Source organism: Cherax quadricarinatus, chromosome 13, assembly GCF_038502225.1.
Source record: "Cherax quadricarinatus isolate ZL_2023a chromosome 13, ASM3850222v1, whole genome shotgun sequence".
NCBI lineage: Eukaryota > Metazoa > Arthropoda > Malacostraca > Decapoda > Parastacidae > Cherax > Cherax quadricarinatus.
In genome coordinates this window covers 12,105,785-12,118,805 of record NC_091304.1, presented here as the reverse complement: position 1 = coordinate 12,118,805, position 13,021 = coordinate 12,105,785, and the positions used below count along the sequence as shown (strand labels likewise).

At 43.8% G+C, this 13,021-nt stretch overlaps 1 protein-coding gene across 8 annotated transcripts in view; it reads left to right on the top strand.

Moving 5' to 3' along the window:
• Positions 1 to 13,021, top strand: part of LOC128688654 (probable sodium/potassium/calcium exchanger CG1090) — a 272,867-nt gene that overhangs the window by 132,858 nt on the left and 126,988 nt on the right. For all 8 annotated transcript variants that reach the window (XM_070084516.1, XM_070084513.1, XM_070084515.1 and 5 more), the window contains 2 exons: positions 3,321 to 3,481; positions 11,052 to 11,336. In XM_070084516.1, coding sequence (XP_069940617.1) covers positions 3,352 to 3,481; positions 11,052 to 11,336 — 415 coding nt within the window. In that variant the 5' untranslated portion in view covers positions 3,321 to 3,351. The remainder of the gene's footprint in view (positions 1 to 3,320; positions 3,482 to 11,051; positions 11,337 to 13,021) is intronic.

Genomic DNA, 13,021 nt, shown 5'->3' with positions numbered 1-13,021 from the left:
GTTTGTGGTTGAAGGGGTCGATTCACAGCTCCTGGCTCCGCCTCTTCACTGATTGCTATTAGGTCCTCTCTCTCCCTGCTTCATGAGCTTTATCAAACCTCGTCTTAAAACTACGTCACTTTCTAGATTATTCCATTCCCTGACAACTCTGTGACTGAAGAAATACTTCCTAACATACCTTTAACTCATGGAGTCTTCAACTTCCATTTGTGACCCCTTGTTTTTATGTCCCATCTCAGGAACATCCTGTCTTTGTCCACCTTGTCAATTCCTCGCAGTATTTTATATGTTCTTATCATGTCTTCCCTGACCTTCCTTTCCTCCAGTGTCGTCAGGCCGATTTCCCTTAACCTTTCTTTGTAGGACATATCCCCTTAGCTCTGGGACTAGTCTTCTTGCAAACCTTTGCACTTTCTCTAATTTCTTGACGTGCTTGACCAGGTGTGGGTTCCAATCTGGTGCTGCATGCTCTAATATGATCCCGACGTATATGGTGTACAGAGTCTTGAACGATTCCTTTCTAAGGTATCGGAACGCTATTCTTAGGTTTGCCAGATGCCCGTATGCTGCAGCAGTTATCTGATTGTTGTGCGCCTCAGGAGATGTGCTTGGTATTATACTCACCCCCAGATCTTTTTCCTTGAGCGAGGTTTGCAGTCTTTGGCCACCTAGCTTATACTCTGTCTGCGGTCTTCTTTGCCCTTCCCCGATTTTCATGACTTTGCATTTAGCGGGGTTAAATTCAAGGAGCCAGTTGCTGAACCACGCGTCCAGCCTGTCCAGGTATCTTCGTAGACCTACCTGATCCTCGACCGATTTAATTCTCCTCATTAACTTCACATCTGCGAGCAGGAACACTTCTGAGTCTATCCGTTATGTCATCCACATATACAAAAAACAGCACATGTCCTAGTACTGACCCCTGTGGAACCCTGCTCATCACAGGCGCCCACTCAGATATTCTCTGATCCATTGCAGTGTGTGTACGCGTGTGCGCGTTGTTTGCGTGCGCGGATTTAGTTTCTGCTGACTATTTCCTTGGTAAACTTATCTTTATATAGTGTCAGGTGGAGAAACTTTCTGACATATTACTGTCTTATTAACAAGGAATTATAGAACTTTGACTCCACGACTTATTCCTCCCCATCCTTCTGGAATGTGAGTAAACGTGTTTTGAAATGTAAACAATGAATGTGGAAGAGCGTAAAGGAAGGCAGGATGTTTGTGATGTTTGAGAAGGAATGAGAGGCATGAGCAGTGAAAGTGAAAAATGGAGGGAGAGAGGGAAAGAAGCAAGCTGAGAGAAGCAGTGAGTGGGATGAAGAGAGTGGAATGAGTGAGCAGGAGAGAGAGAGAGAGAGAGAGAGAGAGAGAGAGAGAGAGAGAGAGATAGAGAGAGAGAGAACAGGAGGGAGTTCCTGTTAACATTCCCCTCAAGGGAGGTTCCTTGACGCTGGTGAGGGGCTCTTGATCTAGGGAATTGGATCTGTGCTCCAGTTCCTTGAATTGAGCCTGAATGCCTCCCATCCCTACCCCCACTTGCGCTGTATAATCCCAGGAGTTTAGCGCTCCCCCATGATTATAATAATAATCCTGTTAACATTCAGGATACACCAGCAGTGTGCTGCCTGCTGCGCGTGATATGTTTTCCTTGTCATATTCCATCATGCAGGATGGTGCTCATACAAGGTGCTGAAATAGCTTAGGCTGGAACACTTCAGTCGAGCAATGAGAATAACCTCAAGTGTTCCAGTAAGAGATCATCAGCTCAAAGGTTACCTTCCGCTAGAGCTGGAGTTACTATCACTTGGGAACTGTCATCTCTCAGGATAGCCTATCACATACACAGGAGAAAAGGAATTTTTATGAAGATATCTCCTTGATCCCAGAGCGGTGGCAAGAGGGAGAGAGCGGGAGACGGAGTGGGAGGAAATGAGAGAGCGGCAGGAAGGAAGGGAGGGAGGGAGCAAGCGAGCGAGCGAGCGAGCGAGCGGATGTGAGGGAGAGGGAGGGAGAGAGAGAACGAACGAGCGTATGTGTGTGTGTATGCACTCACCTATTTGTACTCGCTTATTTGTTGATGCAGGGGTCGATTCAAAACTCCTGGCTCCGCCTCTTCACTGGTCGCTACTAGGTCCACTCTCTCCCTGCTCCATGAGCTTTATCTCCTCTTAAAGCTATATATAGATCCTGCATCCTGTACATCACTTTCCAGATTGTTCCACATCCTGACAACTCAGTGACTGAAGAAATACTTCCTAACATCCCTGTGACTCATCTGAGTTTTCAACTTCTAGTTGTGACCCCTTGATGCTGCGTCCCATCTCTGAAACATCATGTCCCTATCCACCTTATCAATTCTTCTCAGTATTTTATCTGCCGTTATCATGTCCCTCCTGTCCTCCAGGGTCATCAGGTTGATTTTCCTTAATCCTCTCCCCTTAACTTCGGGACTGTTCTTGTTGCAACTCTTTTCACTTTCTCTAATTTCTTGAAGTGCTTAACCAGATGTGGGTTCTATACTGGTGCTGCATACTCCAATATGCGCCTGACGTACAGAGTGTACAGAATGGTGGATCGAGGCTCCACCATTCGCTGCACAGAATGACCCACTTCACGAAATACAATAGCATCTTTTAAGAGAGTTGGCGGTGATTACTGTTATATCTGAACCGTGTTATAGCGGACACTTGGATCTCTTCACACGTCGTTTAAGTGAAGAACACTTAAGTTGGGTTCGGTTTATTGGGTTTTTAAGATTATCGACTAAGCGAGAGCTGAATTTGAGACGTCCCGCTCGGAGATAAAAATTTTGTATGATGTAATAATTGTGAACGTTGCAAAATAACCATAAGGGTAGTTGAATGATAGCTCTAGGCCTTTCATGTTGCAACCATCACATCAGGGGCTTGCAATGAGGCAGATTCGGTGAGTATGTAGTAAAATGATTAGGTTAGGTAAGGCCTGTCAGGAAACAGGACAAGTTTGCTAACCCGCCATTGGGGCTTTTGGTCATCTGACCGAGGCCTTCCGCTGGCTTACCGTTGGTTATAATTATAACCATTTAGTTCTACAAATGATTAGGATGATCTTTAAAAATCATGACATTTGTGAACAGTCTGATTAATGAGGCTATCAGCCAGAAAGCTTGTGGTCTTTGACCGGACCGTAAGAGCGATCATCCCTGTTACCCGGAACTAACTAGACGTTCAGTTACAGGGACGGTATATGAAACTGTGATTCACATTACATAACTTTTCAAGTTCTTTTATGTGAACAGTGTTAGCATAGTGTTACATTTGTGTTTTCTTTTCCCACAGAAACAACAGTAAGAAGATAAGCAGCAGCAACATGGGTCTGGCGGCGAGGTTGGGCATGCGCACCAGACGGGCACGTCTGAGGCCACTTCTCCTGGCCACCTTCACCTATTTGGGTCTCGTCACCTTGTTGACCCACGGCCACACCCTCCTCCGTCACCCAGGTGAGTCTGACCATGCCCTCTCACTTGGCCACATCATCCTAAATTCCCCTGCAAGGCGACTGATTCCTAGGTGAAACTGACTCACTCTTGAGAAAACTTACACTAGACCACCTTGAACTACATCATTAACACTGGCAGGTGTGCATCAGTTCAGGGCATGAAAAGTTTCCACTAGCTCCTCACAACAGCACTTCCTAGATGCCAGTCCCGCCTTGACACAGACCTACCTTACCCCTCCCCCCCGAGTCTCTCTTTTTTTTCTATCTAAAATAACCTGTTGCATTAATATTAATTTAAATTTTATTCTTTCACTCTCCCCTGCCCCTCACTCCTACCCTTCTCACATTCCCACTTTCGCACTTCCTTGCAGAGCTGTATGACCCTTTCGGATTTAGCACTTCAGTTAAGTATATTAACAACAATAGTAACAGTTTTCTAACACTGACAGGTGAGTGGCAGTGCCAAGGCGTCAAGTTTGTACTAGTTCCTAACCCATAACTCCCCAGTCTTCTGGAAGAGACTTGGTTCTTTAATAGTCTTTAAATATGGTGGAACAACCGTCGGATATAATAATAATAATAATAACAATTATCATATTTAACGCTAAACCCATGTGGGTCATTCAGCACGAGACGTAGTAGATACTTATCATAAGCCAGAACGTGGATTTAAGTGTATATTTAACTCTAGTTTTTTTCTGAGGTTCACCTCTCCTGTTAGTTTTTCTTTATAAGGAATATTTGCGTTGTTTAAATTTAATTGACAGTAAAGTAACTTGACCTAAAATATGTAAATAGAAAAAGTCTTCTTATAACCATATAATGTGTTAAAACCCCTCATCATTCTGGCTTAGAAGAGGTTGTTACACGCAATAAATTTTTTAAGGGCAGATTATGTACGAGTGTTACTCGAGGATAATTCTGAAAGTTTGATTTTTTGGAAACAAATTCGGGTAAATTACTTTTTATTAATAAATGGTTGAATTTTCATGATGGAAAAATATGGAAAAATACACACATAAGCAGTATAATGTGATTATTGACGACGTTTCGCCCACACAGTGGGTTTTATCATGTCACAAACAGATCTGTTTGTGACTTTGTGGGCGAAACGTTGTCAATAAAGGATCACATTATACTGCTTATGTGCTTATTTTTCCCATTGTGTCGGTATTTTATACCATTTATTTCCACTTTAATATTGTGAGTGACGCTTCAGCATGACCACATTAACTTTGTCACAGAGAATCTGTGTTACTGTGAGAATACACAAACAACCCGCACATAAAAGAGAGAAGCTTACGACGACGTTTCGGTCCGACTTAGACCATTGACAAAGTCACAAGTCGGACCGAAACGTCGTCGTAAGCTTCTCTCTTTTATGTGCGGGTTGTTTGTGTATCGTTCCAGTCACGGTATTGTGCCTTTTTGTTATTTATTGTGAGAATAATGATTTGACCTCATTAGCTCTGCAGCAGATAATGTTACTATGAGACTAATGATTTTAATTTCCTATTTACGCCTTTTTTTTCTGATAAAATTTCGTCTGGAGAACATTGCGAAAAGAAGAGAGGGAAAGTAATTGCAGTTCGGTGTGTTTGGTGATAATTTGATTACATTTGTTCGTGTGATTAGAATATTTTGGCTTCAATAACCTGTTTGAACATTAAAATGGTATAAAATACCGACAGATTGTTAGGTAAGACGCATATGCAACAGTTAGGTATCTTTATTTCGAAACGTTTCGCCTACACAGTAGGCTTCTTCAGTCGAGTACAGAAAAGTTGATAGAAGCAGAAGATACTTGAAGACGATGTAATCAGTCCATCACCCTTAAAGTTTTGAGGTGGTCAGTCCCTCAGTCTGGAGAAGAGCATTGTTCCATGGCATTGTTCCATGGAACAATGCTCTTCTCCAGACTGAGGGACTGACCACCTCAAAACTTTAAGGGTGATGGACTGATTACATCGTCTTCAAGTCTCTTCTGCTTCTATCAACTTTTCTGTACTCGACTGAAGAAGCCTGTGTAGGGTAGGCGAAACGTTTCGAAATAAAGATACCTAACTGTTGCATATGTGTCTTACCTAACAATAACCCGTTTGAAAATATATAACGCTCTTGTAGGGTTATTATTCTTTCTGGTCGAAAATTTCTTGCAAGAAATTAAGGATACTTGTATGTGCATATTTACGTAGGTGTTACAACCCTCGGTCTCGTCCACTCTGCAGGATTATTTGACAAAAAAAGAAAGGGCACATTACCGTGACTGGAACGATACACAGGTAACCCGCACGTAGAAGAGAGGAGCTTACGACGGCGTTTCGGTCCGACTTGGACCATTTACCAAGTCACAGTGTGACTTTGTAAATGGTCCAAGTCGGACCGAAACGTCATCGTAAGCTACACTCTTCTATGTGCGGGTTATTTGTGTACAGGATTATTTCTGTAAATACCTCAAGGCAATTGTTACATTTGCCATTAGTATATATATTGTTGGTGTTTTGTACTCCAGGAAACAGGAGTGTCTCATGATGCGAGTCATGAGACACCGGTCGCTAGATTACCGGTGTGAATATCATTAGTGATGAAACGCCTGCTGGTTAACATGTCATATATAACCGTGATTCACCATTCGTTGGCCTACTGCAGCTAATTTTTCTAAGGTTCACCGCATGATAGAATTCTAGAATTATTGTTGGTTCATTTCTTGGGAAAAATCTCTGACACGGGTCTTTGTCATAAGTGTGGTGGCCATTTAGCGATGCTGGCGCTATGGCGGGAACAATGTAAGACAGTGTTTAAGATCACGTTAAAGTTGGGTAGCCGATTTCTCTGTGGCCGCGACAATTGCGACCGCTGGCTTACTAGTGCTGGACTAGTAAGCCAGCATTAGGTATTAGGTTAGGTAAGGTTTGTCAGGAAACAAGATAAGCGTTTCCTGACGCGGTGTCTTACTCATATGATGCAGTATCGGGTTTACACGCGACTCAGATGCTTCTCTCTATCCATTGCTCTCCCTATCTTTTAGGTTCCTGAGGCAGGATTAGCTGTCTCTGAGTTCATGTTTGGGCTTCGTGAGGAAGCCCCAGCTCTGTAGGTAGGCATTATGTTATGAATACTGGTCTGTAGTTGAGGATTGCTTCACGTCTGTCTTACATTTTGAAGATTGTAACCACACTGGCCGTCTCGAGGTGTCTAGTAGCTCCTCTCAGTGAGTGGCTCAGAGGGGGATTGCGAAACTCTGATCTCTGGATATTTTCTCGTCTGATTGTAACTTTGGCAGCGTCCAGGACCTGCTTCCTTTGTCTGTGTCCCTCGCCTCTACTTGGTTAGACAATTTTCTTTTGGAATCCTTTGTTGAATACATCAGTTACCTCCTTGTCAGTAATGTTCCCATCCTTTCATAGTCGATTTCCCTGTAGAGAAATCGGCTACTGTGACGTTCTCCAGTTGTGTGTCTGCCTTCATTCATAATGGAATTTACTTGTTTCTGGCTAATGTATTTTTAATTCTCCCTTTTCAATCGTCGTATGCACCCCGTATACTATTTTATTCATTATATTACTTAATTCATCTATTAAGCATGTTGGTTGAATCAAGAGATCTCCCAGTATTCAAATTTTCAGCACTTTGTGAACGCAATAGTACATCATGGCTCGTGGAGTCAGGCTACCGAGCTGCTCTCTTGTATACCAGTTAGGAAGTTTCTTATCTCGTTGCCTTTACATCTGCGTGCTGGTCGTCTTCCTTCGCTCGTACCCACATTTCTGAGTACTGAATTAGTATACTCTTGTTGCTTCTATGAAAGAGGCAATGAGACAGGATGGAAGGGGTGACTTCTTAGCTAGTCTGTTGCATATCTGGACCAATTAAGAGAGATTGTATGGTTTAATCTGGTTGTATCATCATTCTTGTAGTCTCCTTCACATCTTCTCTCAAAGTTTACTTACAAATTTCTTCTCAGTTTCATTAGCCTCTCATAAACTAGCATTATCATCAACAGTTCCTGGGTCACCCCTACGACTCGGGTACAGTATTCGTTGGTACCAGTACCTGGTAGTTAGGTTAGCCGTGTGTGTATGTGATAATGGTGTAAAATACCGCCAAGTTGATAAGTAAGACACATGTGCAACAGTTAGGTATCTTTATTCTGAAACGTTTCGCCCACACAGTAGGCTTCTTCAGTCGAGTACAGAGGAGGTAGTAGAAGCAGTAGAGGTGGGTGATGGACTGATTACATCGTGTTTACATCTCTACTGATACTGCTGCCTCCTCTGTACTCGACTGAAGAAGCCTACTGTGTAGGCGAAACGTTTCGAAATAAAGATACCTAACCATTGCAAGTGTGTCCTATCAATTTAGTGGTGTGTGAAGTCACCAACTTGTTGCTACAACACTAAGTGTTATGCTCCTGGTGTCTCCTCTTCAGTAGTTTGCTCATCACATAATTTATTTAATTTCCAGCAGTTGTAGCGCTTACTACCTCCTCTTTTAAATAGTTGCTCTGGTCAGTCACTGCAGCAACAACTTTGTAGCTTTTACTCGGTATAAAACCGGTCTCTGTTATTCCTGTTGTGGGAATAAGACATTTTTATCTATTCTTTTATGTTCGCGTGGGCGACTGTGTGTGTGTGTGTGTGTGTGTGTGTGTGTGTGTGTGTGTGTATACACGTGTCTGTGTATACGTGTCTGTGTATACGTGTCTGTGTATACGTGTCTGTGTATACGTGTCTGTGTATACGTGTCTGTGTATACGTGTCTGTGTACACGTGTCTGTGTACGTGCCTGTTAGTTCCCCTGTATACTTGGTACACTTACGTCCCGGGGTTTCCCCGTGCTGCCTTTCACTTGTTTGTTCTTGTGCGGGTAGAGGCAAGGCCGTGTTGTCCTCGTGCGGGTAGAAGCAAGACCGTGTTCTGGTGCGGGTAGAGGCAAGGCCGTGTTGTTCTCGTGGGGGTAGAAACAAAGTCTTGTTGTTCTCGTGCTGGTAGAGGCAATGCCGTGTTCTCGTGCGGGTAGAAGCAAGACTGCGTCGTTCTCGTGCGGGTAGAGGCGAGACTGTGTTTGCTGATTAGACACAAAACCGACAGAGAATCAATGTAATCTTTACAAATTGGGCTCCCCAAATTTGTACCTTGTGGATGGTCGTTGTGGGGAACGTAAGAGGGTGTTTTCGGTACGAAATATTGGTGGTGGTCTGGCAGGGGACTCCATTACTCAATTTCTCTTGGGAGAGATTTTTTTTTTTTTTTTTTTTTTAATTCTGATTGAGGTCTCCAGTTTTCTTGTTAAGTTTTCTGGTTTTTAGATTGTAGTTTGTAGCGTCGCATGGCGTGCTGGCGTTGATTCATTCGTTCCTGGCCCCGGTTCAGTTCTCCTGGCATTGGTTCATTTCGTCTTGATCCGATTCAGTTCCATCCTGGTTCTGGTTCGCTTCCTCTTGGCTCCGGTTCATTACATCCTGGCATCAGTCCATTTCCTTCTGGCTCCGGTTCAGTGCCATCCTGGCTCTGGTTCAATTCCATACCGGTCCGGTTCGGTTCTGTCCTTGTTCACTTCCTCTTGGCTTTGGTTCATTCCCTCCTGGCTCCTCTTCACTTCCACTTAGCGCTAGTTCAATTCCTCCTCCGGTTTCTTCTCTCCTAGCTAAGGTTGACTCAGCCCTGGTTCACTTCCAGTTAGGGATGGCGTCGAATGCCTCGTATATCACTAACGTGTTGAACAGAACACCCACCTTGTGTTCTCTCTCTCCGCCCATGTGCGCAGGAACGCTTTGAGGATTCTCTTCAGATCTGCACCATTTTTAAGCTTGTCCGCGAATTTTGGCTGTTCAGTCTCGTGGTCCATGGCTAATCTGTGGCCCTCTTTTGTACTGGATATAGTTCCCCCATTGTGTGTCCCCAAAATTACTACCTCCTGGCGTGCTTGGGTGAGTACGCGTGAGCAGGTGGGAGAGGAAAGACAGCTGTAGCTTTTTTACTGGTAAAGTACTCGAGAATACACCTGATTAGAACGGGAGTCAGGAGAATCTGTGACATCATTAGAACGAAGTTCCAGTGTGTGCTTGTAGATGAAAAAAAATCTGACTTAAAACTCCAAACAGCTAGCGAGGTTGTGGACACTACAACAATTGGTAACGCCAGATTAAATGGCAAACTGAACACTGAAGATGGGGCACCCCAAGCACTGTTCTGTATTTTTAAACTACAAATACAAAATAAAACTATCAAACTACTAAATTTAGAGCTGGTGCAATATGAATGTTGTATTTCATAAAGCTGTAAACTCGTGCGGGTTATTCAGCCAGTGAGTAGTGGAGGCTCAGTCTTCCGTCCCCTAGTAGCGATCTGTTCTCTGGAAGATTAGGTTGTTAGTGATAAAAGGGAACACCTGAGATGAGGGCTGCACCATGAAGCACCACACTAATTTAGAGACGGAAAATCCTGCCTCATGACTCTATTGAACTTCAACGGTTATCAGGGAAGATAGAGGGACGGACACACTGCATTGTTGTAGATTGTGAGAAGGCATTCGTCACTGTGCAAGACTTAAATACTAACTGGAAGTGCAAGTTGAGGTGACGGGAGATGTTTCAATTTCTCAGAGAGTGCTGTGATGGGTGAAACATCAGACTTACCAAGAGGAGTTGACCAAGGATCAGTCCTTGTACTTATGTTATTTTTATTGTATTTACGGTTATGATAATTGATATGTAATGAAACCACAGTACAGCGTTTGTTGGTATACGATTGTGTGTGTCCACTACACTTCCACCTCCCCCACACTTCCACCTCCCCCACACTTCCACCTCCCCCACACTTCCACCTCCCCCACACATCCACCTCCCCCACACTTCCACCTCCCCCACACTTCCACCTCCCCCACACTTCCACCTCCCTCATACTTCCACCTCCCTCATACTTCCACCTCCCTCATACTTCCACCTCCCTCATACTTCCACCTCCCTCATACTTCCACCTCCCTCATACTTCCACCTCCCTCATACTTCCACCTCCCTCACACTCCCACCTCCCTCACACTCGCCTTCCTCACCCCATCTCTTCCTCCCAACACTATTGCCCAACTTCCTGTTTACTCAATCTCAAGAGTAAGAAACTCAATCAAATAATTTCCTGACCTGAGGAAGTTTCCTGCTCCCCCTTCCCTTCCTTCCCTTCTGTCCATCTTCACCTTCCCTTCCGTCCATCACCTTCCCTTCAGTCTTCACCTTTCTTCATTTCTGCCCATCTTCACCTTCTTTCACTTCCTTTCTGTCCATCACCTTCACTTCCTTTTTGTCCATCTTCACCTTTCACTTCTGTCCCTTCTGTCCATCTTCACCTTTCACTTCTGTCCATCTTCACTACCCCAGCTGCTACCTCTTGACCTAGTTAGTCACTCTTATCAACGCCTACTTTTCATTACCATTAGAATAGTAATTTTGATTGGTAGCAAAATAGACCTCAGTACTGAATAGATTTTGCGTATGTATGTATGAACGAGGAAATATTCGAAATAAATTAGGACGTTCTTGTTGCTTTTCTAAATCCAGTTTCTTCTCATATTTATAGGAGAGTCGGTGGCGCCCGAGGCTGAGGCATCATCAGCGGGGTTGGTGTCCCGGCACCTCCTCCAGGATGACGAAGAAAACTACTCATCTTCGTCACCTTCGTCGCCTCCGCAGGAGAACTGCACACTGCCGGCCATCGAACAGTTTCCGCGGGGCTTCATGTCTCCCAGCGCCAGGAAGAGTGGTGGCCTCATCGTTCACATCATCATCACTATCTACATGTTCGTCGGTATCGCTATTGTGTGTGACGAGTACTTCGTCCCTTCCCTCGAGATGATCTGTGACGGTAAGTTACCACTCTTACTGTTCTCCTAGAGATGATCTGTGAAGGTAAGTTACCACTCTTACTGTTCTAGAGATGATCTATGACGGTGAGTTACCACTCTTACTGCTGTCCCCTCTGTATTGATCTGTACCGCTTGTCGGGTCGAGGTCTTGACTGGCGCTAATTAGTTCAGTTACATTCATAATGAAATGTCACCAGATTTGCCAGTAAGATGTTTTGTTGAAGTGAAGTAATATACTTTGTCAATTAGCCATCAGTTTATATCGGGACAAGTTGGAAGAGTTGGCGAAAATAGTAATAAATCAACTTTGTTTTTAAAGGTCACCATTGAGAAATATCAAGAATAGGTCTGGCTTTTACACAGTATTTTTGAGGTGTCTCGCCCGTCTCCATACACATTCCTCCTCAACGAGTCTTATTTTTTATTTTTTTTATCACACTAGCCATCTCCCACCGAGGCAAAGTGACCCGAAAAAGAATCACTTTCACCATCATTCACTCTATTACTGTCTTGCTAGAGGCGCGCAGACACGACAGTTTAGATGTCACTCAAAAATAAGTGGGTAGAACTGATAGAGTAATAACAGTGGCAAGATAGAGTAATAACAGTGGCAAGATATGTCCACATGGAACTTCTTGAACTCTAGCATCCACTTGCTGACCATTGCTGCTGTATTTGTGTCGCCTAACAATGTCGTGAATCATGGTTGAGGTGTTGACTGCTACTTTCAGTGTTCGTTCGCTTTATTAAACACTTTTGTGGCTGAAAGCATTATTATTATTATTATTATTATTATTATTATTATTATTATTATAATCAAGGGGAAGCGCTAAACCCGGAGGATTATACAGCGCCTGGGGGGGGGGAGGATGTGGAAGGCATACAGGCTTAATTCGGGGAACTGGAGCACAGATCCAATTCCCTAAATCAAGAGCCCCTCACCAACATCAGGATTCTTCTAGCTCTATCTACTATTTAGATTAAAATACGAGAGTTATTGTAGTTCCCTGAAGATATCTCTATTTTACACTACTTCGTTATTAATCGTCATATTCATTTCCATGTTCACTTGTAATTTTCTTATTTTTAATACCTCAAATTCACCTATCAACGTCAACTTCTGTTGAGAATCTCCCGAAGAAACTGAGGATTTAGCCGCGAGGAGCCTGCTGCAAATTGTATGTGCACCCCAACCAATCACGATACACCTCTCTGTTTTTGGTGTGGTGAATGAGGTCGTCCTTATAGGTAGTTTTGTGATACACCTAAAAGGAGCAGGAGTCTGTGTTTCTGTGGAAAAAGTCAGGAAAGGTTGTTTATCCCTCCTCAGTTTCTAAAGTGAATTGGATTGATGTCTCAATGTTTACGTTGTCCCGCGGCTGAAGACGGTCGACTTGTGCAGGAGTGACCATCAGGATATCCTCCAGATTTCTCATCTAAGGTATATTGTGGTACCACCGGGTGTATTGTGGTACCAACCTGTGTATTGTGGTACCACCTGTGTATTGTGGTACCAACCTGTGTATTGTGGTACCACCCGGTGTATTGTGGTACCACCCGGTGTATTGTGTCACTACCCGGTGTATAGTGGTACCACAGCAACACCTGCACCACCGCAACACCTACACCACAACACCACCACATCACTACACCTGCACCTTCACCACCTCTTCCACTTACTGTA